Source organism: Aphelocoma coerulescens, chromosome 4, assembly GCF_041296385.1.
Source record: "Aphelocoma coerulescens isolate FSJ_1873_10779 chromosome 4, UR_Acoe_1.0, whole genome shotgun sequence".
NCBI classification, from domain to species: domain Eukaryota; kingdom Metazoa; phylum Chordata; class Aves; order Passeriformes; family Corvidae; genus Aphelocoma; species Aphelocoma coerulescens.
The window spans coordinates 4672598-4698482 of NC_091017.1; the positions used below are offsets into that span (position 1 = coordinate 4672598).

Sequence of the window (25885 nt, forward strand, 5' to 3'; positions counted from 1 at the left end):
CAAATTGCAAACAATATTATACACAGGTTCTCAGTTAAACTGCCAGTTGCATCTGAGAAAACAGGCATTACATGTCTATATGCCATAAATTCCCAAAGGATTTCCACTGCTGCTTTGCAGCGGAAGCTCCACTAAACTCAGGAACTTAGACAGAGCCATAAATACAGCAGTGAGGTGCAATTAAACACCTCCCAGTGTAAGCCATGGGTTTTACACTCATTTTGCAGCAGTATAAAACAGTTACATCCAGCACAGGCGAGCAATGAATCAGTCATTCCGCGCTGCACTGGCACTCAGACAACCGGACCTATCCGACAGTCCATGGAATCTCATTTCATTTCTAGGAGAGGATAATGTTTTGTCCCCACTCCAAGAAAATCCCAGAGGGATTTGTGTTCCAGAATGGACTCCAAAGCAAACACCCAAAGTGATGATGCACTGAACTACCTTCAAACCTGGAAACCACAGCAGCTGAGACTGCACAGCCCTTTCCCATTTTAAGGTCTGAGCAGTAGGATTTCTAACTCAGGCCAAGAGCTGGGCTCTGCTGCTCCAAGGATCAGTTCTAGTTTATCTACACAATACTGAGTTGCACCTTATGGCTGTTCCAAGTCAGAGCAAATGTTAAAGAGGTCTTTGCACTCCTTTTCCAGTTACTTTTGTCCTAATTGTGAGTGCAGGCTTCCCAAGAAACTTGAGCAGCAAATGTAGCGGGGTGAATGTCATCAAGCAGCTGGCTCAGTGAGTAAGCATTCTGCTTTCTTCGAGAGAAGAGATGACAAACTCAGAGCATGCTCATTTCTAGAAGTGTTAACTAATGTAGAATGACTTTGTGCATTTTAATATAACTGCAAAGGGCATCAGAATTCTCGCATGCAACCTCTGATACCATTCAGGAGGAAAGAACCAGAAAAATACTGAATGGTATTCGAAACGTGATTTCATTAAATGCCTATCACCAGATGCACAAGTGTAATAAATCTGATAAAGGAAGTAAACAAGAACATTAACTACAACCAGCTATTTGCAGCGGTGCCATTAATGCTAAATCTCCTCAAGTCTGGACCCACTTTCAGAGGCTCAAACTGAGTATGTTGTATTCCAAGAGCCTGATGTTTGCTGCTACAGCCAGAAAAAGAGAGACATTACCAACTCCACGTCCTTGTCTGGGCGGAAGGCATTTGAGAGCTTTGATGTGGATACGGAATACACACTGCTCAATCTCATGTCAGTGTTCCAGTTTACTTTGCTTCTGGCTTTACATGCAACACATGTTCAGTTATTAGAGGTTTTCTGCATATTACATCACTGTAACAAGTGACCTCATGAACTTGCACCGCTAATTCAAAAGGATTAGCGACATTTGCTCGACATTTCTTTGAACTTACTTCCACTAAAGGATGGGCTGTTGAACAGAAGTACATCCTCCTGCAAAAATAATAGAAAATAGGCTTTGGTATCTGTTAAAAACATGTGTATCAGCAGGCAACCTCCTGTTACAAGAGGGAATTACTTTTGATAACGCACAGAACTTTGATCAAACCCTTATTCTCTGTTGAAATACATTGACCCCTATTGTCTTATGCAGTTCCAGTGGCAGAGCAGCTTCAGCTTCAATTACTGCAGCATGGCTTTGATAGATCACAGAATCAAGCAGCCATGGTAAATTATTCAGAGTTCTAGATCATAGCTGTTTCCAAAGTATTCCCACTAAACTTCAGAACTTAGGGTATTTAGCAGCTTACAAACAAGATTTTTCTGTCTTTTAAAGTAAAATCTACCTTTAGAGGATAAACAAACCATACACAGCCATTTTTATTTGAGATTTCTAATGTGTTACTTCCCACTGTAGCAATCATTTAATATTTCATTTTCTTGCGCAGATTTGGAAACATAAAACTATGAGGAGAATGAAGCGAGGAGCAGACAAAGAATAAATAGAAAAAGTGCAGCACAAAACCAATGTCTCTTTTTTCCCTGAAAATCGTCCCATCCTGATTGTTAAGACACTGTCGTTGCTGTAATGTCAGGAGCAAAGGTTTATAAAAAACTCAGGGGACCTTCCTTTGCTACTTTGAGCTTCAGAGCCTTGGGTTATAAAGCTGGCTTTCCCATGGATAGACAACCACAAAACACATTATACAGGAAGCGATGCACCTGCCTCCCTTTCTCTCTCCTCAGTGGCACATTCCAAGCTTAACCAACTTTTTTATTCCAGGCCACTCTTCTGCAAAATAGGACAACCAGAGGGCAATGCTCAGTCCATATAATGTGTATGTTATAAAGGTAAAAAAAACCCACCAGAAAATGTACCTTCACCAAGCACGTGATCTACTCTATACAATTGTTCTTGGTTTCCAGCTCTTGTTTCTTTCTCCTTCAACTGCAGAGAAGACCACTTGTCTTACTGTGTGTGTGCAGCCCTAAGCTCAGCTGCCAAGGACCTCCAGGCTTTACTGAAATGTAGAACACAAATAAGATAATGGAACACACACATACACATAGGGTCAATCCCAGCAAATCTCTAGATCAAGTATCTTCCCTGAAACAATCAGCCCTTTAAAAGAAGCATGCAGCTTTCACCTATTTGCTGAGTTTTGTAACATTTGTTTTATATATAGAAAGATGGGTGGTGGTGGTGTGAAAATTAACTAAGTGTAATGTCACTCCAAGAATCTGACACAAAATTATACAATATACTGTTATCCTATAAATCTAACCCAGGTTGGAAATTGGCCAGTGCTGCACCATTTGAAATACAGTTTGCATACTGTCACATATTTTAAATCTAAGGGTAACAATATATACAAAAGCAGATTATTCTCATATGGGGAAAATAAAATAAAGGAAAAATAATTACAAAAACATAGCCAAATCTACAGTTAAACCAAATCCAAATAATAATCTCCAGGCAACCATTACTTATGTGGTGTCCTCAGTCAATTGAAAAGCCACTGCTGCATCTGTGGCTTGGGGGACAGGGATGGGAGGGATGGGAGAGCTCTGATGATCAAATAAGCCACAATACTTAATGCATTTAATACTACATAATTTATTTGAGCAGGTTTTACAGGCTGAGAGTGTCACTTCAGCCCTGTGGTATACAGCAGTTATATCCATTGTCAAGTGCTTTTTCATCATCTACCCTGAGGTCCTGCTGGCACAAAATACCCAAGGGCAAGCCATGTCTGAAAGGAGACAGATCCTCTGCACTTCTCACTCACCCACTGGAGGGTCACCAAACTAAAGAACATCTCCACTGAAGATGATATGGCCATTAATTTTAATGATAACACAAGAAACCATAATGACTGTGTGCCCTGCAATTCTGTTCAGTTTGTAAGAAATTTAAAGTTTCCATCTCCACACTATTTACTGAAACAAGCCAGCACAGCACCCTCCCTTCCTCTTCAGCTAATAACACCAAGTACAATTCAGAGTGTGCCTGTTCCATCTATCAATAATTCACATGTAGGGCAATATCAATCTGCTGGATGATGCTGAGCAATCTTTTTTGGGTCCACAATGTCTGTGTCCCTTCTGCTGGGTCACAGAAACAGATCTCCTGCTAATAAAAAGTCAACATAAGTCTCCTGAACTCCATGCATACATTAGTTTGCACACCATCCATAGCAAGAGCTGACAGTTTCATTTTGCAGTTCAGTTTTCTAAATTCAATTTTTACCTTCAAAACCTTTTAACAAGATAAGCTTCCTAAAGAAACCTCAGTTTAAAAAGAGCAGAGGAGGACTTTGAAAACTGTTAACAAACATTTCAGACTTGGATCCGATCGTTCACAATCCTCAGGGAAATTTAGCACTTGAAAATGGCAGAACTTGTAAGAAATAGCTGCAGACTTTCCTGACTGGCCACATCCTCCTGAAATCTTGCTGAGTTTTGCAACTTTTGCCTTTCTACAGTGACATAAAAACTGAAGAACACCACTGAAGAGAAAGGAGTTTGTCTTGAATGTACTGGCACTGAAACTATAGTTTGATAAAAAATATCAAGTAAGTCCTGTAAATGGTTGTGTTCCCATGAATTGACTGGAATATGAGTTTGCCTATCACAAGATGTGACTTACTGCTTTTATCTTTCCAGATACCAACTGGTAAGCAAATTTCCAAGTTACATGCCTGACTGCACAAGGAAGATGGATTTTCAATCACCCTCAAGCCGCAGAGCAGAGCACTCATCCCCTTCTCCACTCAGAAACACAAACGGTGCCACATGACTTACCTGGAGTGCAGTGTTGTTTGGATTTCTAACATCAGATTAACACACTGAGAAATGCAACCACAAATACCAGCCCTGAACAGGCGAGAAAGAATATATTCAGCCTCCCAGATATTCCTTCAGAGGATACAGAAGTTAAATTACTCAAAAAGCTACTCACTGTATACATTTCATTGGGATCTAACTAAAATGTAAACAACCATTGGAAATTTAGTTTGTTTTTCCACTTCCTGTGTTATGCAACATACTCAAGTTACACAAGGCTGTTTTTTCAGCTGGATCACAACATGGTAGCACATTTGCAGACCAGTGCTGATGTTTCATTAATGATCTCCATAACAAGAAGATTATTGTTGTCTTTTATGTAAATGCTGGCTAAGTTACAATCACATTAGAATTTACTACATTCTTTTGGATGGCCCAGTATCAGAGAGCAGGTCATGCTTCCTACCAGTAAGGACACTCCAACAACGTGTAGGCTATTTTGGGTGAGTGCCTGGTGATTAAAAAAGCCACACACTTAATGAAGTCTGCCAGCAAAAGAGAAAATCTCAGTTGTTCATGGCAAAACAAGAAGAGAACTTGGTTTGTTAGGTGACATCCGAACTATCCCATATGAAAAACCCCATTTTGTGCAGCTGAAACTCTTCCCAGTCAGGGAGTCTGATCTAACAGCTGACTCAGAACTGAGTTTCAAATTCTAACTTTGCCACAGACTTCAGAGCATGGCCAGGCCAATTCATTATTTCTTTCGTCATTATTCAGTCCCAAACTGAAAACAGTATTTGCCTTCATTTTTCTTAACTTTTTATCTAAACTGTAAGCTCACTGGTTAGGAATCAGTAACTAGTTACACTAGAAAGTGAAAGAGCATCCCAGGCTGTGAGAGAGAACAAGCAGATGACCACAGAGTACACATCAAATAAAACTGTAATTCTTAGAGTAACATTTTCAATTAGACAGTGAAGCTTCATTTCACAAATGTCTCAGCAAATACATTTTCCCAAATGATAATCTTTTAGCATACTAATGAACTATTATCACATCAAGAAAAAAAAAAATCACATTTTACATGGAGTCACAGTTTCAGGTACAAACTGGCAAGAAAATGCTGACAACACATGTGACACCCAAACACTACTCCAAGCTGAAAACAAGGTTTTCAAAACAATTTTTTTTTATTACAGTGTTTAATACAAATAGAAAATAGTTCCAAATAGAAAAACATGCACAAAATCCACCCAATGCCCTCTTCACATGCAAACTCTGACACTCAGAAAAGCATCATTTACTCAAACTGAGGATGCTTTAGGGAAAATCCACCTCAAGACAGAATCAATAAAGTATCTGTAGTAGGCAATTAAGATTTTTCTTTTTTTTTTTTTAAGAAAACAACTCAAAAGAAACCACAACCTTACTAACCTTCAATAAATTCTCCACAGAGATTGGCCACACAGTGGGCTCCTCTTCACTGGGTAAAGTGGGCAGCAGGGAAGCAATTCCAGAGGGATATGACACGTTCTCATCCGACACAACGCCTCCTTCTCTCACCAATACTTGTGGGTCTCATTTGGCTTCTTCTTCTGGAAATATTGAAATATTGGATAACTACAAATGTAGTAAGGAACCAAGTATTCCAGTATCTATGTTCCCAGTTTCTGCTTGGACACATAATCACAAGCAGCCAGTCTCAAGTGCTCTTCCGAATGAACCTAACAATGCTGGCTGCCTCTGTTCATGCAGTTCTGAAAATGTTAGAAAAATGTGACTAAAAAACTCAGTAATTGAGCAGTTCAGTAAAATAGGTATATCTTACTGCAGGTAATACTAACAGCTACATTGCATTAAAGTTAAAAATACATTACAGATTGTGTCAAACATACCAGAACACGACTTTTCTAGGGATCTTGAACGCTGCATCATTGCTTATGTTAGAACAAAAAACCCATTCCTGCTTCTGCCACTTGCAGTTACATTTTACTAGGTCACATTTTATCCTAGAAATCCACCGCAGTGCACAGCCACTGCAGTGAGAGTTTGAGCAGGGATCAAGATCTGCCAGATGCCTCTGGAGAAAGGATGCAAAAACATGGAAAAATATTGGTTCAAGTTGTGAAATCAGCAGGGAATACACCACTCATTTTGCACTTTTGTTCTTCTGCAAATAGATGAATGCATCTTTCCAGATTTCTTGGAGAGAGATCTAAACCCAGAGAAAAACGGCCAGGAAAGGAAGGGTTGAGAAGGTGATGTGTAAGAGCAACAATAACCTGAAGGGAAAAGGCAAAGAGGGGAAAAAAGCTAAGAGGGAAAGAAAACAGATTATGTATCATACCTAATCTACTCCAAGAATTAAGAACACAATGGTAAAAATCTTCCAGGGAAACGCTCCTGACATTTGCCAGGACTTCTGCAACGGCTAGACCTCCATTTTCCTCTATTTCACATGAAAAAACACCTCAGCTTAGATGGAAGTGTGAGTTCATTCTGCATCTTATTTACCATACTCCTAGACTCTGAGATATCCTCCCCTAAGTTTATACACCCCACCCTGCAAAGTCCCACGTTTTAACTGTTTCTGCTAGAGCAGAGGAACATTCTTGCTGTCTGCTGCTGGCACACTCTCACCAGTTATTCCAGCAACACCACTGCAATACCAGAGCAACGAGAGTGCTATGAGGAAACAACCCAGGCTCTAAAGAGGCAATCTGTGTTCAGAAAGCAAATATGGCCCAATGAAAGAAAAAAAATCTGTCATTTGTGGCCACAGAGGAAGTGCAGTTCTTGGCCAGATCTAAATTGCCAGAGCCACTGCAAGGGATTCTAGTGAAAGGAAACACATGATCCATTAGCAGCTCTTCTCTTTTCCCCTCCTCACTTCTACACTTAGATATCCATTCTGTCCTGCCACTGAATCACTACAGAGGTTTGGGCAAATCAGATGTAACCAGCTTGGTTCACAGAGGCCCTAAATTTCTGCAGCTCTTGTTCCACTCAATGCAAGATCCAAACATTTGGATTATTGGCAAATAGGCCAATTGACTGCCTTGTGCTCCAGCTCCCAGGTCCAGAAAGTGGGAGCAATTTACCCCCTCCTTTTCTCAGATGGGGACACCCGTTCTTCTGCAGCAGTAGAGAGGTGAGAAAGCAAGACAAGGAAACAGTCAGAGGACATATTCAGGAGTAACAGGGATGTGAATACTATCTTAGCCAGCCCGGTAACTACAAGGAAAGGGCAGCAGATCTAAATCACGACTGGGTGGGAGGTGGCCCTACCCACAAATATGACAGTCCTAGCAGGTTTTGCTCAGCAGCTCTTTTTGCTGTAACAATATTATTGCATCGAAGTGAAATATTTTGGCCTCACTCCAGTAATAACGAAGGCAGGCAATTGTTGTTCTGGAAGAAAAGTTTGCTCAATGTGATGGAAGCAGCCACTGCCTACTGGAGAGAAAATTCAGCAGAAACCTCTCTTTGTTCTGGTATTCTGGACTGAGCCGGGACTTCCTGCCCTGCTGTCAAGAAAAGGAATACTCTGCAAGTAGGGCCTTAGCAGCAGACAGTGGTTTGAATATATGTTGCCTTGGTCTGGCATACTGCCTGTTAAAACAGTTACACATTTTCTTACAGCCATAAGACCTTCTGGCTTTACTCTGAGCCAGATAAATTCACCTAAAACAAAGCACGGAGTGCAAACCAGATCTAGTCAGAGTGCACAGATTTTACTGCTGGAATCTACTGGGCATCTTAGAAATCCTGACACTCCAGTGTAGGAGCGTAACATAAATAATGAAAACGTTTTGATAATTAGACTGTCAGGCAGACAACCTAACAGAATACTTTTAAGTACTCAAATGAACTTTAGGTGTATGTGCATAAGGCCTTTGGCAGCCAATACACTGAAAAGAAAACATCAATAGTTGCAGAAGCAGAGTGCAGACAAGACTTAGCCAGATAATGCTCCAACTAGACTCTGACTTCCTGGCTTGTCACTGACACTGTCACCCTATAAAGCAACGCCAGGCAGCAATTAAGGAAGGGCAGTTATTCACCACTAACTCAGGAACGGAAAAGAAATGAATGAGCTTTCCCAGGCTGCAGTAGTTCCAGATTGTCTCTCAAAGGGCTGCATCAATTACTGTCACTTATTTGTCAGCAGTGTGCAGTGATTAATTGGCGAGATCCACATTTTTGCGTGTCTTACGTCAGACACGGCTCTGCTCCCCCATCTGTTCTTACTGGTGTTAGAGACCAAAACGTTCCACACCATGGACCTTGTCAAGGCTGTATTAATGTCTCACAATGGACCCAAGCTAAAACAACTTAAAACCCTACAGATTACCTAAATGTGCTGAAAATAGAGATGTAAAGAGAAGTGACTGAAAGATTTAGTAGAACTGAAAGCTGAGATGCAAAAAAGAGCAACAGGCTACGTTTTCTTCAGCAAAATGAGAATGTCATGTTGGCAGAATAAGGGAATTTGTCAGTATTAAAATATGTGGAAAAGTTTTTCTCACTAATTCAGAATAAGTAGCACTTTACCCCCCAAGATATTTACAAAGCAAGTTATTATTTAGCAAGGACACCAAAAACAGCCTTCAATTTCTTACATCCTTACTTTCCTATTCAGCAAAGCATTTGAATGCCTCTGCCTTATTTTCTAAAAAACACGTGCACTCTATAGACTTTCACAGAAGTCCAACATGCATTTAAATGTTTCCGTGGAGTCTTAGCAAACACATACACACATGTATGTGCTAGGCAGGGAATAAATAATTCCATACACCTACTAGAGCATAGAACAGCAGGACAGTATTGAGTAACACACAAACTTACGGTTGTAACTATAATAAAGGATTAACTATCAAAATACCATTTAACATTGCTGTAATCATTTTCATGCGTAGAGATGAATGTGCTTTTAAAAAGCAGCAATTAAACAAATGTTATTTCCATTCTATCCTTGACAGCCACCAGGATTCTTTTTGTCTGCATCTTGTGCTGTCACCTTTCTCAGAGCTTCATGTTCAGCCTCCAGAATCCACCTGTTTTTAGAATCCATCTCCGCAGAGCCACAAGGTCCATTACAGAGGATTCTGTGATGAACACGATTACACTAAAACAGGAATTAGGCTTGCCCTTCCACAATCCCTGCCTTACATCCAGAGATGTAAATGGTCAGTAAAGCCAAGTAATAATAGTATCAAACACAAGTATTGAAATTTATTTCAATACATGTCACAGCATGATTAACAGCATCTTCCTGGGCCCAGGAGTTGTGGTCTATGTGATCTCTGCCAAAGAAATGGCATAAATTTACTTCAGTGCCTTTATCTCTCTCTGTTTCTATCTGTTGTTTCACTCCACCTCCACCAAAGTGACCTCTAAAGCCTCTGCTGCAATACTGCAACATCAAATCAACACAGAAAAACCAATAAAATTACAGAGATTAGGAACCAAGTCTACATGAGGTAGCAACATGACACGCTAAAGCTCAGTAACTATCCAGAAATGAATTTCCATAGACTTTGAATATTTTTACTACTTTCTCAAAATTAAATGGAAAAAAAAATTCTGGAACATCATGCAAAGTATTCAAATGCAAGCAGAGAGGAATACTGTTAATACAGGGGAACATTCATGCCAAAATGCAGCTGACCATGCTTCTGTGCTGGCTCTAACCATGACTCCATTGTGGTTATCACAGTATCAGCACTGTCAGTAGGACAGGCTCTGACAGCTCCTCATCCCATGTTGTTGTGCAGAACAGAACAAAACCTGCCTCAGAGATCTGTCCTCGATCTGGGATTTACTGGTCTCAGAAGGCAGGTCCCCACTTTTGTAGTGCAGAGCTTGTCTCTGTCTCACAGGTGCCATCAGCACCTTGGACAGTGAGAGGAAATCAGCAACTATTTCCAATTTCTGCTCAAGAATTCACTTTTCACACTTATTTTTCAACTCCTGACTTTGGCCTCGTAGTGCACATTTCTCCTTCCTTGTCCTTTTACTGTTATCTTTTATAAGATATAATCTAAGAGGCTCTCTAAAATATTTTGTGTTGACACAATACTGTCTGATAGGTCATTCATTTTACATTAGCTGAGTTTCTCTGTTGCACACCATGACCACCACCCACATCTTCCTCCTCTTTCTCTAGCAAAATTCAAAGCTGCATTGCCTTAAAAACATTAACAACATTGTGCACGATTTACTATAGTCTACCTTGCAGGCTGACGCACACTAATCCTCCTGGATGCATTCAGCACAGAAGTGTTCCCTGGCCTCTGGCTTTAAAGCAATTTACTACTGTTGCACACACAGCAATATTTTAGATAGAAATTATAGATGGGATTGGTGAAGTGTTTTGTTGTAGAAGGCCCTGATCTGCCTATCTTACGACCTTAGGAAAAGTTCCCAAAGCTTTGAATACATCAGCGATATTTCATACGCCTTGTCATTATCTTTCAATTCATGGTTCCCTGAGACAGTCGGGTTTGAAGGGCAGTTGTGTGACAGTAGGGGGTGAGAAATGGAAACAAATGCTTGACAAATATGGTTTAAAAACAGAACAAAAGAACTTCCCAAACCAGAAGGTAGGCAGAACAATTCTTTTAGTCAAATAAAGCATTCAGAAGAAATGCAGAAGAATCCTAGAACACGGACGCTCCTTTCTGTTCTAGATAATGCAAATCAGATTTGTCACCAGATCATCACAAAGACCTGTAGTCTTAAAACCTGGATAATATAAATCTACAGTATTTAATGCATTTAAAATCCACAAGAGGGCAGACACAGAGGTAAACTGAAGACACACGTAAGGACAGCTGATCAAAAGAAGCCTCAAAACCTTGCGTGGTGTTGTGAAATATGTGTGGCTGGGTTTGTCTTCATTCTGTGGTTTAAGAAGAATCTGACCATTTGACAGGGGGAACTGGATTCATAATGCATTTAGACTCCTGACTGCCTTTACTTAAAAACATAACCTTGCCATATGGTGAAAATATGAATCCTATTAACCAGGTTCAGGCAACTCTTCATTTGTCCTAAACTGGCTTTGGTTCCACAGATAATTATAATGACCAAATGATTTGCCTTGTTCAGTCATTATTAAAAACCTAATTCACATTCATAGCAACTCTTCCCTACTGTGTACATGTTTTGATCTGTGTATGTGCATGCATGCTACATATGTAAACTTTTTAACTTAAATATGCTTCTTGAGCCTACTGCACACACAGTGAACTCCATAACCACACTCTGGCACATGTATTTACTGTAATAATTTCTTCTTCTTACTTGAGTATAAATCAACTTCCCAAAGCAAAGTTAAGCAAGTACAAGATGAGAACAAGAAAACATTTTTCATTTTCTCGGAGAATGTATTGCCAAAATCTACAACAGCTGTGGATTCACCTAAGGTAAGTCTGAAGTGAAACACAGACCCAAGGATTCATCTGTGATCTATTTTGCTTGGTTTCTAGAAAATATTGGTTTTTATGTCTGGGTCTTCTCAAAACATGGCAGGAGGAACACTAGGCAGAAAAAAAGATGGTGAAAGCAGTTTATCCAGCCAGAATCTGCTTTCAGAAAAAGCAAAGGTAAATGCCACTGCCACTTTGAGTGCACAGCAAATATGCAGCTCCAGATTCTTTCAGAATAAGCACATTCAGAAGTTGTTTTTATATTTCTGAAAATACTTTTTGAAGCAAAACATTTAAGTGTTTATCCTCTATGACAGAGAGGTGAACTGTGGCTAACATGGACAACATGACAGTAGCCCATATCCTGAGCAGACACTGCCAGACTCTAATTTAGGAAACAGCACAGTTAATCATAGGAAATTTGTAATTACAGGATTGGCTGCTGACTGGGCTTTTATATTCACACGGGAAGTTACCAGCAACTATGAAATAAGTCTGCTAGGGAACACACACATGTTAGGCTTTCTTAGGTTTAATAAATTTATTCACCTGACTAATAACTTGACACATGATCAGACTATGCTCAAGAGTAACAATTTACAACCACAACTAAGGGCTCCAAAACTGACTATTAATTTTCTATTTCTGGAAAAATCTTGCCTTGTAACATCTAATATAACTCAGAAAATATAACCTTGTTCACCATCCATACTGAGCAATCATGTGGCTGGTAGCTGTTAGCCCGATTTCTAAGTAGGATGATTCTTTGTAAGACTTGTCAATTAAAAAATAAATTAGACAATTGCAGTTGAAAGGGTAAATAATCCATAGTGCCACTGCAATATACAGCAGGAAGGTACCATTCTGGTACAAAGCAAATACACTAATTTATACCACAGAAAACCAACTTCTTCTTTTTCTTTTCTTCTGATGGGCTATTAATTAAGTTTAAAAAGAAATCATTAAACTTGCATACCAATCAGTAGTTTATCCCTCTGACTGAGAACAGCTAACTTTTAACCCCTTTGCCACCCCTCCAGTGATCAGCTGAGTGATGTCCCATTTTGTGGTGGCTTTCTACAGAGTGATGTTTAGAACAAACAAAGTTCAAATCATTGATTTCACAGCTATTTTCTACTCCAATTCTCATCTGAATTCTAAGGCCACATTCAGACCTTACTGCAGTTGCTAGGCTGATCAAAACTATCAAAGCAAGGAGAAGAATCACTGCTTCCAGCCATCCCTTGCTGCACTGTAGAGGCATGGGCAGAAGAATTTACAGAAGCTTTGGTTTGCAGGGTTTAGTACACCCGGCCTCATTTGCAGCTCCAACAGAACTGACCTCAGAGTCATTTTCCACACTGAAGAGCTAAGCCCAGCCCTGTCATCCCACACAAGTATTTTGGACATGGCTGAGGAAATAGTTTAGAACAGGATAACCTCACCTGCTTGGCTTACCAGCAACTGCCCTCACTGCAGAAGGAACTTTCCACTGCACTCATTTGAGAAAGACTTTTGGGTCAGGTTACTCAAAACTGCAGGATTTTCTCCCAGAAATACAGAGTGAGTTTAGAAAACAAAAATATAGCAAGAGATTGAAGAGATTTTAAGAAGGTGTCTTTACATGGCTCGAGGCTGTTCAAATTGTAAGGATGAATGGGAAAGATCAGGCCTTGGCACCCTCTGCCCAGAATAACCCAGTAATACAATATCCTTCTCCTTCTGCAAAAGCCAAACAGTAGAAAATGCCCTCTGCATAAGCTGTCAGTGTCACCTGGCAAGACTGAGCTACAAGCTACTCTGTGCTTAATACCACAAGGAAAGGCAGCAATTAGCCCTGGTTAGAAACAGCAAACTCCCATGAACACAGGAAAAGTGTGCATCTTGTAAAGATTAGTGTACTCCCAATTTAATAATTCATCCTCCTCCTGCATTTTTTAGACTGAATATGATTCAATAGTTATTTTCAACCATGGTTTTATTATTCTAAGTTTTTAATTTTTGTTCTAAGTGATAAAGGAAGAAAACAAAGTGAGATCTGTAATCAAAAATTTTTTCTTCCATGCCCGAAGGGCTTTTGTTATTTCATCTTAGCAGATTCAATCCCCACTTTACCTACTACAAAACTGAACAAATTGCATACAGATGTAGAAGCTAATGTAGAGACCAAACCTTCTGAGTTTTATCACAGTATAACTGCCCTATGTTAAAAAGTCAGAATATGCCAGACAAAAGGACTTGAATGGTTTAAAACATTTAGAACAAGATGTCATTTTGTTAAACAGCTTTAGTGCTTCTTGTCTTGAACAGTGGATTTATAACCTACCTTGAATTTGGCAGATCAAGGTTGTTAAAGAGTATTTTAAAGTCTGATACATGACACAGAGAATGATCACAGTATTAGTACCAAAGAGTTAACCTGGCTAATGCTGCAGGGGAGGTCTCTACTCCAGCAGCAATGTTACCTGTTGTAGCACCTCCTCACAGTTTTGTTTGAACAGCTGGTAAACTGGAAATGAACTTGTGGATTTAAGGGCTTACAGTTTTTTCCCTGTAGGAGGATAACCAACAAAACCCCTGAAACCACAAACCCCAAACAACTTCTATTATTGGTTCCTTTTTGCTGAATGCCCTTCTCAAAGAAAAACAGAAATGAAAACAAACTCTCTTCAATTATTGTTCAGTCAAGAACAGGCTGCTTCACCATGCAACAAATGGAATGAGAAAATCGACAACCAGTTACTCCCAGTTCACTATGTGCTACATCTGCCTGATGCTGCTGCTGTACAAACATGCCCAGAGACACTTCCATTACTTCAGGGGTTTTACAGCTAAAGGTATGAATACATGATCAATGATATTTGAAGTACAGCTGATCATATCTGTTAGCGATGTGAGATGGCTTATGGGAAATTTATAAACAACCAACATAATTTAATCATAAAAGGTTTTACAGTTTTGTCTCGTTGGTCTTAATTTTTTTTTGAACAAAAGAAATACCAAATTTAAACTGGGACATTTTCTGGTTGTATTTGCACAGAACCAAGTTTCTGCTTATCAGGACATCCTGATAGCAAAAATCTAGACAATGGAATCAAATTCCAAAATTTAGTTAAGACTCTACTGATTTCTAGGAGCACGCACTGACTCAGGTTTCAGAGCCCTATGAAACTGTGACCTCACCTTTCCATTCTAGCCTGTCTTTTATATAGCTGGCCTATATAACAGTTTATGCATATGCATGCATTCCTTTTTGTGAAAGCCTTGTGGGATCACACCATTTCAAAACCTTAGGTGGCAACTCTTAATACTCTTTCTTAAACTGAATAATAATGCCCAAGTCCAAGTGCCCTTGGCTTAGTCGACAGAAAGACCTCATGGTCTCACACAGTAACGCCAGGAGTCAAACACTAAGTGGCTTCGTTTTTCTTTCTCCATCTTACTATCAAGATTTTTCTGAGGTGGCCAGGCCCAGGACACGTGCAGTGATGGAGATCCAGGAATATTTTCCTGCCTACCTCAGCTGGAGACCATGGAGACAAATGGACCATCAAGTCTCTCCTGCACTTGTGACACGGGCGGGTGTTTCCCCCTTGTCTCCCTTGTCACCGGAGGGTGATGACAGCTTGGATATCATGCCCAGCTCTGATCCCACTGCTGCTGTAAAGTGAGAGGCAGCTGATGTTAGCAAACTCCAAGACATGCTACTTGAGCATAACAAACAGGGTTCAGGGAAAGTGAGCAGCAAACGCTTTGCAAACACTGAGCTTTGCCAGTTCACTGTCTGCCCCTGCTCACAGCATAGCACAGAGTCAGTAACAGCTTACAAAGAGAAGGGGACAGGAGATAAAATAGACTAAATAGGCAATAACTATTAAATAAAAGACTGGCTATCCCAGGTTGAAATGTTCAATGAATAATTTTCCAGGTCAAGGAAACTTTACCAGTAACAACTTTTCAGCTGTGACTTAAATTACTTAAATTTCCCCCATCTTCTTATGTGCCACAGAACGTAGAGGAGACAAAAATCAGCTGCCAGAATTCAAGTGTGTGCAAGAACACAGCTTTACAGCTGTAACTGCTATTGTATTCTGAGCTCACACTTGTCTAAAAAACCCAAATAAGCAGATTTCAAATCTCACTGTGAAAAGAATCCCAATACTTCCCAATGAGTGCGTAACTGAAACCATTTTACTGTACCCTGATCACACACAGACAGCAGCACACTGAGCTCCTCCACTCAAACTGATGCTTCAGAGGGACTGTTATGCTACCTTTTAAACTGAAAAATTAAAATAAATACATAGTCAGATGTCTTGGAAGAATAACAGCATTGATACTTAATGGCAAAAATGCAGAGCATTAAAGGTACAAGCTAAAACAACATAAAATGCCCAGCACACATTAACTTACACTATTCCCTCCTTTATCTGATTTCTACTTAGGACTTGATAGCTTAAATTAAAGAAAGCATGAAATCCTTCGCAGTCACACAAACAAATCAGAATTCTAACACTGAAAATGAATGGGTATTTATCATCTTCATGATTTCTATCACCTTTAGGTCACACAGCTGATCAGAACGAAAAGCTAAAGGAACTAGTGAGACTGCTGCTGTTCCTAACACCAGAGATGGAGCTCTCTCCCAGAGGGGACAACTGTAATGGAAAAATTAGGAGAACAAATGGAATGGTATCTCCAGAAAATTACAGAACATGGGGAAAAATCACAACCTTCTAAAACTGCAGTGACCACACATTGTTTCAGGAACATCTCTAGATTTTCACGTTCTTCTGCAAGGCACAACTTACCACAGAAAAGCCAGTATTTTAATACATGATGATTAATGGACAAACATACAAACACAACACTAAAAAAATTACAATTACCTTTAGAGCAACAGGTTTCAATTTCTGACTTCTCAAAATCAGGTGAAGGGCACATTCTCTATTTTTTCCAGGTAATACCAAGTGGGACACTGTCACTGGAAATTTTTACTCAAAGAAAAAGTGTTTGCTAGTTTGCTTTTTTTTCCTGTTTGTTTTGGTTTGTGCCTATTTTTTCTTTAAGAAAGCTATGATCAAATAAAAATATGTAGCATACTGGTAAGTCTGCCTTGCATATAAAATCAATTACACAGGTCATTAATCCAGTAATGTGAAACATATTACCTCTGACTGGGAGAAATTCAGGCCCCCACGGAAAGAACAGGGCAGTCCTTGCTGTGGAAACACCTGGAGCTGGTGAGCCAGGCGCTGGCTCTGTAGGAGCTCAGGTCTGAAGCCACTTTAGCCCAAAGAGAAAGTTCCTGGAGGACAAGATGGAAGAGATGCTCACCTGGAGCTGGGCCTCAACCTCCCGCACCTACTTCTTGTGTTTCCCAGGAGGGTCTGAATTCCCACATTGATCCAGTCAATCCCTTGTTCTGTTGACACCACTAACAACATCAAAGCTTCAGCTGCTTAACTGCTGCTACTGATTAAATATGGCATGATTAATCTTTATATGCTGTAGTTTACCTAGAAATAATTTTTAAAAAAGGGACATTCTGCTCTCTAGTTATTGACTTTCCCAACTAGGTATTCTTCTCAAAAGCAGGTATTAACCCTAAACATGTTGCAACTTTGCAGTACAGATTTCTGGCAAAAATCCTATGCAAAACATATAAATATGTTAAATTATCCTCTTTTTCTCCCCAAAAGGATTTTCTTCTTTGCATTTTAACAGACTTGTCCCTCAAAACCTCCTTAGAAAACCTTCACTTTAGGTTTGTGTGTTTGGGTTTTGGTTTTTTGGGGTTTTTTTTCTGGTCTTTTATTTTCCTTCTGCTGCTATTTGTGCCTGAGTTTGTACTGATCAAATGGAAGAAGGAAAAATATAAAAGGCTGAAAAACAAAGACTTGTAATCTTGGTTTTTCTATGACTAAATTCCTGATTTCACTAATGTCAAAAAGGCAAACAACAACAACAAAGTCACCCACCCTAGACATGTCAAAAAATTCAACAACCTAATTCTCCTTGGAGATAATTAAGAATATATAGCTAAAAAACCATCACAGAACTTAGTACATGATACTGGTTGCTTTTGCTGACTGAACACTTAAAATTATATCACTTTTTAAAATAGCTATTTGTAAATTAAAGTTTTCTGGACCTAGAAATAAACTGTTCTGATAAATTGTAACAAAATCTCTAACAATAAGGAGAGGAAGTATTGTCTACTCAACTTGATAATGTTTATTTCTACGACATTTTCTTACATATAGAATATACTTGATTTAAATGAACAAATGATTTGTGGAATGGAACTGGCAAAGTCTCCAAGTTTCACCTACCTCTCAGGAAGCAAATAGGGCATGAAGGCATAGGCTGCTTTTACACATAGGAGGTTGTCACAAACAAGAGAATTATTCATAATTACACTTCTCCAAAATCTGCAGGAACCCTATATAGATGTCCCAGTTCATTGTGCAAAACACTGACAGGTCCAAAATGAATCTGAACAGTTTGCTAATGCCAGAGCCTTAATATTAACTGCTGATAACTCAGGAATTCCACATGCAATCACCCTCTGAAGTTACAGTTTTACTGTCCTTGTAGATAAGAATTTCTTGGTTATCTGCCTGTACAAGAGGGCCTGTGGGAACTCTTTTGAAGAGTCTTCTGCAGCAAACAACTCACTCTGATAACAAGAAGAATTTGATTGTTACTTGGTTTTAAAGCAGTATTTTTCCCAGTGCCCATGAACAGAATTAAGAAAAAAAAGAAAAAGGTAGTTAAGTGGGATGAAGAAATCCAGGATGTCTGATTCAGCAGGAAGAAACACTGTGGGAATCAGCTATTCACCAGGAAATCACATACAGGTAAACTCAACGACTCTAGCTGCAGCTCAAGCCACTCTGTTCAGATGTCTTTCCACTTGCCTTGCCAGCCACAGTGACGGGTATGAACAGAGCACTTAAAACTAAATTGCTCAAAATTTTCGCTTCAGTCTTGTTTCATGTAACCAGAAGAAATAAATCCTCCCCAGTCTCATACAGGAATACTGAACGCTGATAGATTTCCACAGTTCTCTACCCACACGTTTTGGCATCTCAAGAACCAATTCAACTTAATGAGTTTCATACAGTAATGAGAAAGCTGCAAATAAAATGAGACAATATTGTGTTACAACAGAATGCAGAATTATGATATAAATAAAACAAGCCTGGATACAATCAGCAGTCAATTACAATGACAAATTCTGTGTGGTTTCAACTTAAATAATTTTAATGAAGCCTTGTAGATTAGATACAGAAATACAGTTGCAGACAGCCAAGAGTTCAGTTGCAAGTGTCCAGGATTTCCAGGCACTGCTACTAATATCTAAGTTTCTAAAAATGTAATTAACAAAGACAAGTTTGCTTAAAAGCTTTTCTTTTAAATGAGGATACAATTTTTCTGAAGTTGTTGTATCTTCCAATTTTTATTTTCAAGCTGTTTTAAACTAGGTGAATGTCTTTGGTTTTTTTTTTTCCTACTAGCATATTTTCAACAGAAGTGGGAAAAGTAACATGTGTAGGCATTACAGTTGTTTCTCCTGACTGTGCTTACTGGCCAGGTGGAAAGTCTGGAGTTTGTACACATACAAATGCACCACTTTGGATCTACTCTTCTCACAGAGGCCGTATTTAGCTGTCAGTTTCTCCATGGACATTTTCCATGTGCACTTTGAGGTAGTCATTTCTTGTAAACTTCTTGTGGCACAGCTGGCACTCTGCCATGGGGCGGTTGGGGTTGTGAGTCAGCTTGTGTCGGATCAGCATCTTCTTCAGGCTGAAGGACAGATCGCAAACCTGAGGCAGTGAGGACAAGACAAAGACAAATGAAGTACTGGAATTTTAAGCATGTACAGCACTCCTTATGCTACAACACTGAGGCCACAGCCACACGTACCTGCAGTACTTAATAAATGAGCTGGTCTTTGGAAGAGTAACTCCTTCTATCAGAGAGCACCTGACAGATTTTTACTCTGGTCTGGTCTCTTTTAATGTTGTACATTAGCAATGGCACCACAGGCACAAGGATGCTGTCCATCTAAAAAAGACCCAATCTTCAAAACACCAACCCCTTGAGGTGTCCTGGTAATGTTGTGTTGGTTTGTTCAGGTTTTTTTAAAGCTATGTTCTATCTGGGATGCAGCAAAAATTATGACAAAACATCACGAGCATCCATCAGTTCAAATGAACTATTTTTTTCCTGACCTCCAGAATGACAGATGCAGGTTCCAAAAGAATGAGTTCCAATTGCTCAGTTACAAGGAGGGAGGAGTGAGAATAAAGAGGTTCTGACAGAATGCAAGAATGCATGAATACATGCAAGAAAAGTTAATTATAAGTATAAAGGAAACCTCATTGTTCCAGTCTTTCTCTGCCTGGCCAAGAAAATGGAAGACATCTGGCAAATGAAGGTGTAATTCCTTTGCTTTATTATCTGGTGTGCTGCTTTCCTTCCTCCACTGTACTCCAAGCAGTCCAGTTCATTCTTCCATTTGAATAAATGGACAGAGGCATGAGGGACTCTGCCATGCTAAAGCCATTGCTTTATAAAAATCCCTGTACTGAAGTTAAAATGAGAAAGGTGAATGGTTAAGAACAAGCTCAGCAAAGAAAAGTTAGAATTAAAAGTTAAGGCAAGACACCAACTCAACAGAAACTGTGCAGTTTTATTGTCACGTTCACCTAGCATGCAAGGAAATACTGTAACAAATTTCACAAGGAAATGAAGAAAGTAAGTAAAGGAAGCAGCTGCTGATTTTACAAATGAAATAGGCAGGAGTCATATAATTAAACAAGAATGAACATCCACAGGCTTGCACTCTTAAAATTCCATGTTCATTCCAGACAGTATCTCTTTCATGCAGAAAAAAACTCAAGGAACCCAGGACAATCCCTCTTTAGAAAAACGAAGCTTTTAATTTGTATTGGCATCGAACTACTGCAAATGCTGAATGATGACTGATTCCTTTCGAAACCATGACAACAAGAGCTGACTATCCAAGGAGATCATCTTGACCTCCAGCATATGTACTTTATGCCAATTAAGGCAAAACCATATAACGACCATAAAATGGCAATGGCCAGAGGCAAGTTTTGTACCCAAAATAATTTCTCCCCACACTGTGTGTGCTGTTGCAATAGAACATTTTTAACTTTATGACATGATGTAATGCTGAGGACCTTCATACAGCAACTGCAGCTCTCCAGCTTTTCCCTCACTGAATAATCACCTCTTTGAGACCCAAGCAACAGCCCCCCTTTTGTTACTGACAGTGAACCTCAATTACAGCACCCATGGGTCAGCTCTTAGCACTGCTTTTGCCAAACACCAGTTTCTGTTTCTCCTCCACAGAGCACATAAAGGGAACCCATAACATTTATCTAATCACAGCCACATATCCCAGCGTGCTGGAAGTGTCACACACTTGTAAATACTCCATGTTTCTTGAGAGCCAGGAAGCCAGTCAGGGATATACACACATACAAGATGTGTGTGTGTTCTGTGTATCTTACACACACCTCTTCACTTCCCAAAATAAACAGCTTATAACACAGCCTCAAAGTACACTTTTTCATTTATACTGCTCATTAACTAATAGAATGTGTCCTTCTGTTCCTCCAAGGCTCTAGCATGTGGTGCTACCTTCCTTCTTCAAAAGGAACATGGAACACACAAGATTATTAAAGATACAGCACATCCTGTGCAGTGCTTACGCAGGAAAGTTTTGGGTATTTTTTTCAAGAGTTTGCTTCGTGTATCAATTTTGTAAGCAAGACTGGTATTTTATAGATTTACAACCACTCTTGCTGATGTGCACTTGTGCTCTAATCAATCTCTTCAAAATGATCAAAGTTTTGGTCAAGTAGGGAGGATGGGAAAGACTGACATTTGAAAGTAAGTGTAAGGTCAACCAGAGGCAGAGTGGAAGGAAATACTGTACTGGAAAGAAACCAGGACAGGCAGTACTTGACCCTTCTGGCCCTCAAAAATAATCTATTGTCTCTGAGAAACTGAAGTTCAATTGGCCTTCCAGGAAAAAACAGGCCAGTCTGGAGAGGACAGATAGATATCTAATTTACTGTGAAAAATTGCATTTCTATTTCCACATTTCAGTTATTTTCACTTTCCTAGATGACATGTACTAGAATTGCCATCTTAAAACAGTAATATTCAATTTCCACTATTATCTGTGGGATGTGAGAGCTTTGAGACATTAAGGTCTGAAAATGCTTTTTCTGACTGGTAAGACACAGGAATAGACACATAAATAAACTGTAGCGCCTTCCTCAAACAGAATACAAGGATTAGTTTCACATATAACTCAATCCTGCACTGTAATGACTGCTCCATGTGCCTGAGAGAGAGACAGGAAGAGAAGACATGACTTTTATTTCTGATTCTGGGAAAAAAAAAAAAAATCATCTATTTAAAGCAAAAATACAAACTAAAAGAATTGATATGTGGTACTCCAGAGGTAAGAACTTCTGGAAGTTGTTGCCATAAATTATCACTCAAGTCATTATAAGAAAAACAATGAGAACACCTACAGCTATCTTGAGCAGAATAAAAAACTGTAGGTGAAAATATTTGAGTGTAAAAAGGAAATTTCATATCGGGTAGCCCATAATAAACGTCCCCCATAGGGACATTTTTCTGTAATTGTCCACTACTGGTTTTCCTGTAACTTCTGCTAAAACATCTGGAATCATGCAATGTGCAAGAGAGCTCTGGAGGAATGGTCTGCTCCAGGTGACATTTACTGTGTCCCCAGCATGCACAGAACAGGAGCCCAGGTGAAATAAGGAGTAACAATTGAAAACATCAGTTTTAACTCTCTCCAAGTGTTTGTTAAGCAACAGAGCCCAGTGGGCACCTGGCTGACTGAGGAGTGCAGGAATGAACAGTGGAGGCGACTGCTCTTATGTCCAAACCCCAAAAGGTCAGCAGTCTCTGCAGTGTGCAGCCAGCAGAAGGCTCCTTCTGAAGAGTAATTTTGGTGAAACAAGGCAGAAACTTGAATTACAAAAAAATAACTCCAGTAACCGAAGGCAACCAAAAATTCTCAGAGAAGGACTAGGACTAGACACAGACTATAGCTGTTGCTAGAAATGCTATGGTTTGGGAAAGTACAGCTCTATTTAGTTCATGAGGAAAACTGAAGGAAAAGCTGAAACAGGGAAGTATGTTTTCATACAGCTCCTATTTTTAATTAAAGCAAGGAAAAAGGATAAAATAGAACCACCATACCAAGTCAGTCTGCAAAAAGCACACTGTGAATCCAAGACCAGTGAATCTTGGATCCACAGTGTGGGAAAAACTGCATTTACCCTGCAAGCTGGCCAAGAGCTGATAAACAGTATAGTGATCTGAAAGCTGAAAAAGTTATTGACAATGATTTGGAGTTAGAGAAATCCTCAAGGTACTATCCAGAGCCAGGCTGAGATTATCCCAAAAGAATACAGCAAATCTCCTAACTTGTAGACATCAGCAAAATATCTCAGCTGAACTTTTTCGTGAAATTAATATATTTTATTCTCAATGAAATGACATCAGATCATTCATTAAAAACCAGAACAGTTAACAGACCCTTGAAACTTTCCTGCCAAGCTGTTATTCTAATTTTGCATCTAAGTATATAAAGTTCTGAGCGAATTTACAGCTGCTCAGACTGAGCTATCTCGGATATAACTGAGAGCTGGCAGTCCCCTTGTGACTGCCTCATGAAGAGTCAGTATCACAAAATAAAACACCTACACTAATTCTACACCCATTCTGATGCCTTTCTCTAAATCCTCCAGCAGCAATTTTGGCATTTGATAGTTCTGAAAGACATTATTCCCCAACAGTTTCTACACATTCAGCCTTCCCACCTACCTCCCAGAAGCTGAGAGATGTTGTATACAAGGGGGGCAGGCTGCATAAAAGGTACCCGACAGTGATCTATGAACTGTCACAGGATACGCTGCATTTCAGTGCTGCGAGCGTGCACAGCATCCCAGATTTCCTCACTGAACAACAAGAAGAGGCTGTGAGCAGATGTTGAAAATATCAGACCAGATTTCATAAGAAACAGGCAATTCTGAATTCATATTCATGTCATTCAACATCAGAAGCATTCAGATTCCATGTAATAAATGAAATCCTTTTTCCTACACAAGCTAATCTCCAACTATTAACCTGTTATACAATTCATACAGGAACCCAACCAGCACGAATTTGTAAATGGTAACATCCAAATTGCATTACTAATGGTGAAAACAACTCTTATGGGATCCAAAACCATAAAATGAAGGGGTGTGCAAGGCTCTTGGCAAGCAAAGAGGGTACATAAAACTCCCTGAACGGCCTTTCATTCCTTGGGCAATTCAAGCCCATGTGAAGTGTAACTATGCCACAACCAATAGGTGCAAGGCCACAATACCCCTGCAATTAAATCCTGCTGCTGCACTGAGGTTGAGAAGACAAAGGGAAAGGAGGAGAGGAACTCACATCACACTGGAATGGCTTCTCCCCGGTGTGGGTCCTCATGTGCTCGTCCAGGCCTCGCTTCTGACTGAAAGCCTTGTTACACTCCGAGCACTGGTACGGTTTCTCCTGCATAGAATGACAACAGTGAGTGAAAGTGAGTCAACACAGAGCCCAGGTCATTAAAGGAGTGGAATTCCATGCTGGATGGTGCAAGTTTTATATTCTCTCCAAGGGATTAGAGTCAGTGAAAACAACAGAAAACAACTTTCAAATGATTAAGTGAAAGCTGGGAAAGCTGTGGCCTGACAGTTTCCACTTCAGCACCCACTTATGAATTAATTATCTGTCCCAGTCTTTCAAACCCAGCCATTTGGGGAGTCTGCTTTTTGTCACGTGAAAGGTACAGAAACATAAAATTCCAATGTACTTTCCTTTATCCTCCACAAATGCTTAAAGCATACAGACAAGTAAGATTATCCACAAAAACTTCAGGTTTGTTTGGAGGTTTCCAAGCAGGCGAAGAGGTGAGGGGATGAAGAGGAGGTACAAGGAAAGCTAGTGATAGCAGGAGAACTTATTTTGAAAAGTGGTGACAGAAGGTTAATCACATATTCATTGCAGAATTTCAAAAGAAGTGCAGATGGCAACCAAGCCATCTGCATTTTTATTAGAACTTTTTGTTAGCAGCTAATGTAACACATGATGGTAAAAAGTTGCAATCTCAGTGACCTCAAACAAATAATTACAGATACATAAGGAAACCCACTTATGTAAAGACTTTTTCTTTGAAATTCTTCCTTCATAGAGAAATTTGTATAGGTGTAATTCCTTCTTGATTCCACTAAAGTTACAAAAAAACTGTATAGAAATCAACAATTAATAAATCAATTAAATGTAAGAACTAGCATTATGGCACTGCACATGGCCTCATTAAAATTTTCATGTCCTAGAGGCACCCTTATTTTTGAATCAACTATAGTTCTTTCACTCTCCTTCTACTTTTTTCTGTGGTCTCTAATTCTGTACTGCTTAAGTTCTGAAGAAGGGTATTTGAAGAAAAGTAAACACTTTTTACTAAATTAAATTGAGAGCAATGACTATAAATCAGTAGGCAAAAAAAAAAAAAGATACATCTATGAATTAACAAATAATAGGCAGTAATCAAGTTCTTCTGGGAGATGATGTGGGATCCAAGGATAAGTGAGATGGAACAACTCAGGCATCAAAGCAACAAAGAGAATAGGCTCTCTGGTTATTGAATTCCTACTCTCTCAATCTGTGGGAAGCATCAGGTCTTCATATATTGCTGAATCCTGCCAGGGTTCACCAGCATTAACCATACACCTAACAGTGCACTATCAATTAGTGCCTGGGTATGTCCCAGTTTCTCTCTTTAGGGCAGCTCTTTCCAGGTCCAGACACTTCAGCAGGGGTGAAAACAGGGTTGTTTCATTTCAGAGTTTCCTCCAATCAAGTTTCCTAGAAAAAGCAATGTTATTTCCATGATTCTTCAGTAGACAGGAAAACATAACAAATTACCTAAAAGAGATCTGAACCAATCTGTGAAAAAAAAATTATCATCATCTAGACCAAAAAGTTCATGTCAAAGGGAGCTTTGCTGCCCTGACTAAAGACTTTGTGGAGTAGGGTCTGCATTTTTAAGGCAAATGTATGAATAAGCCATAAGAAAAGCAGGTTTCTGCAACAAGCCCTTAATTGGT

General features: G+C 39.5%; 1 protein-coding gene across 7 annotated transcripts in view; it reads right to left on the minus strand.

Annotated features, from left to right (window-relative positions):
• Positions 1-4255: 4255 nt before the first annotated feature.
• PRDM5 (PR/SET domain 5) overlaps positions 4256-25885 on the minus strand; it is a 74695-nt gene continuing 53065 nt past the window's right edge. For 4 of the 7 annotated variants that reach the window (XM_069012581.1, XM_069012579.1, XM_069012578.1 and 1 more), the window contains 2 exons: positions 24186-24290; positions 18914-19492 (listed from right to left, as the gene is read on the minus strand). In XM_069012581.1, the coding sequence (XP_068868682.1) occupies positions 19328-19492; positions 24186-24290 (270 nt within the window). In that variant the 3' untranslated portion in view covers positions 18914-19327. Of the gene's footprint in view, positions 4312-5425; positions 5820-15175; positions 15318-15857; positions 15940-16828; positions 16966-18913; positions 19493-24185; positions 24291-25885 lie in introns of those variants that run through there. The other 3 variants (XR_011150425.1, XR_011150424.1, XM_069012582.1) reach the window with 3 other exon arrangements.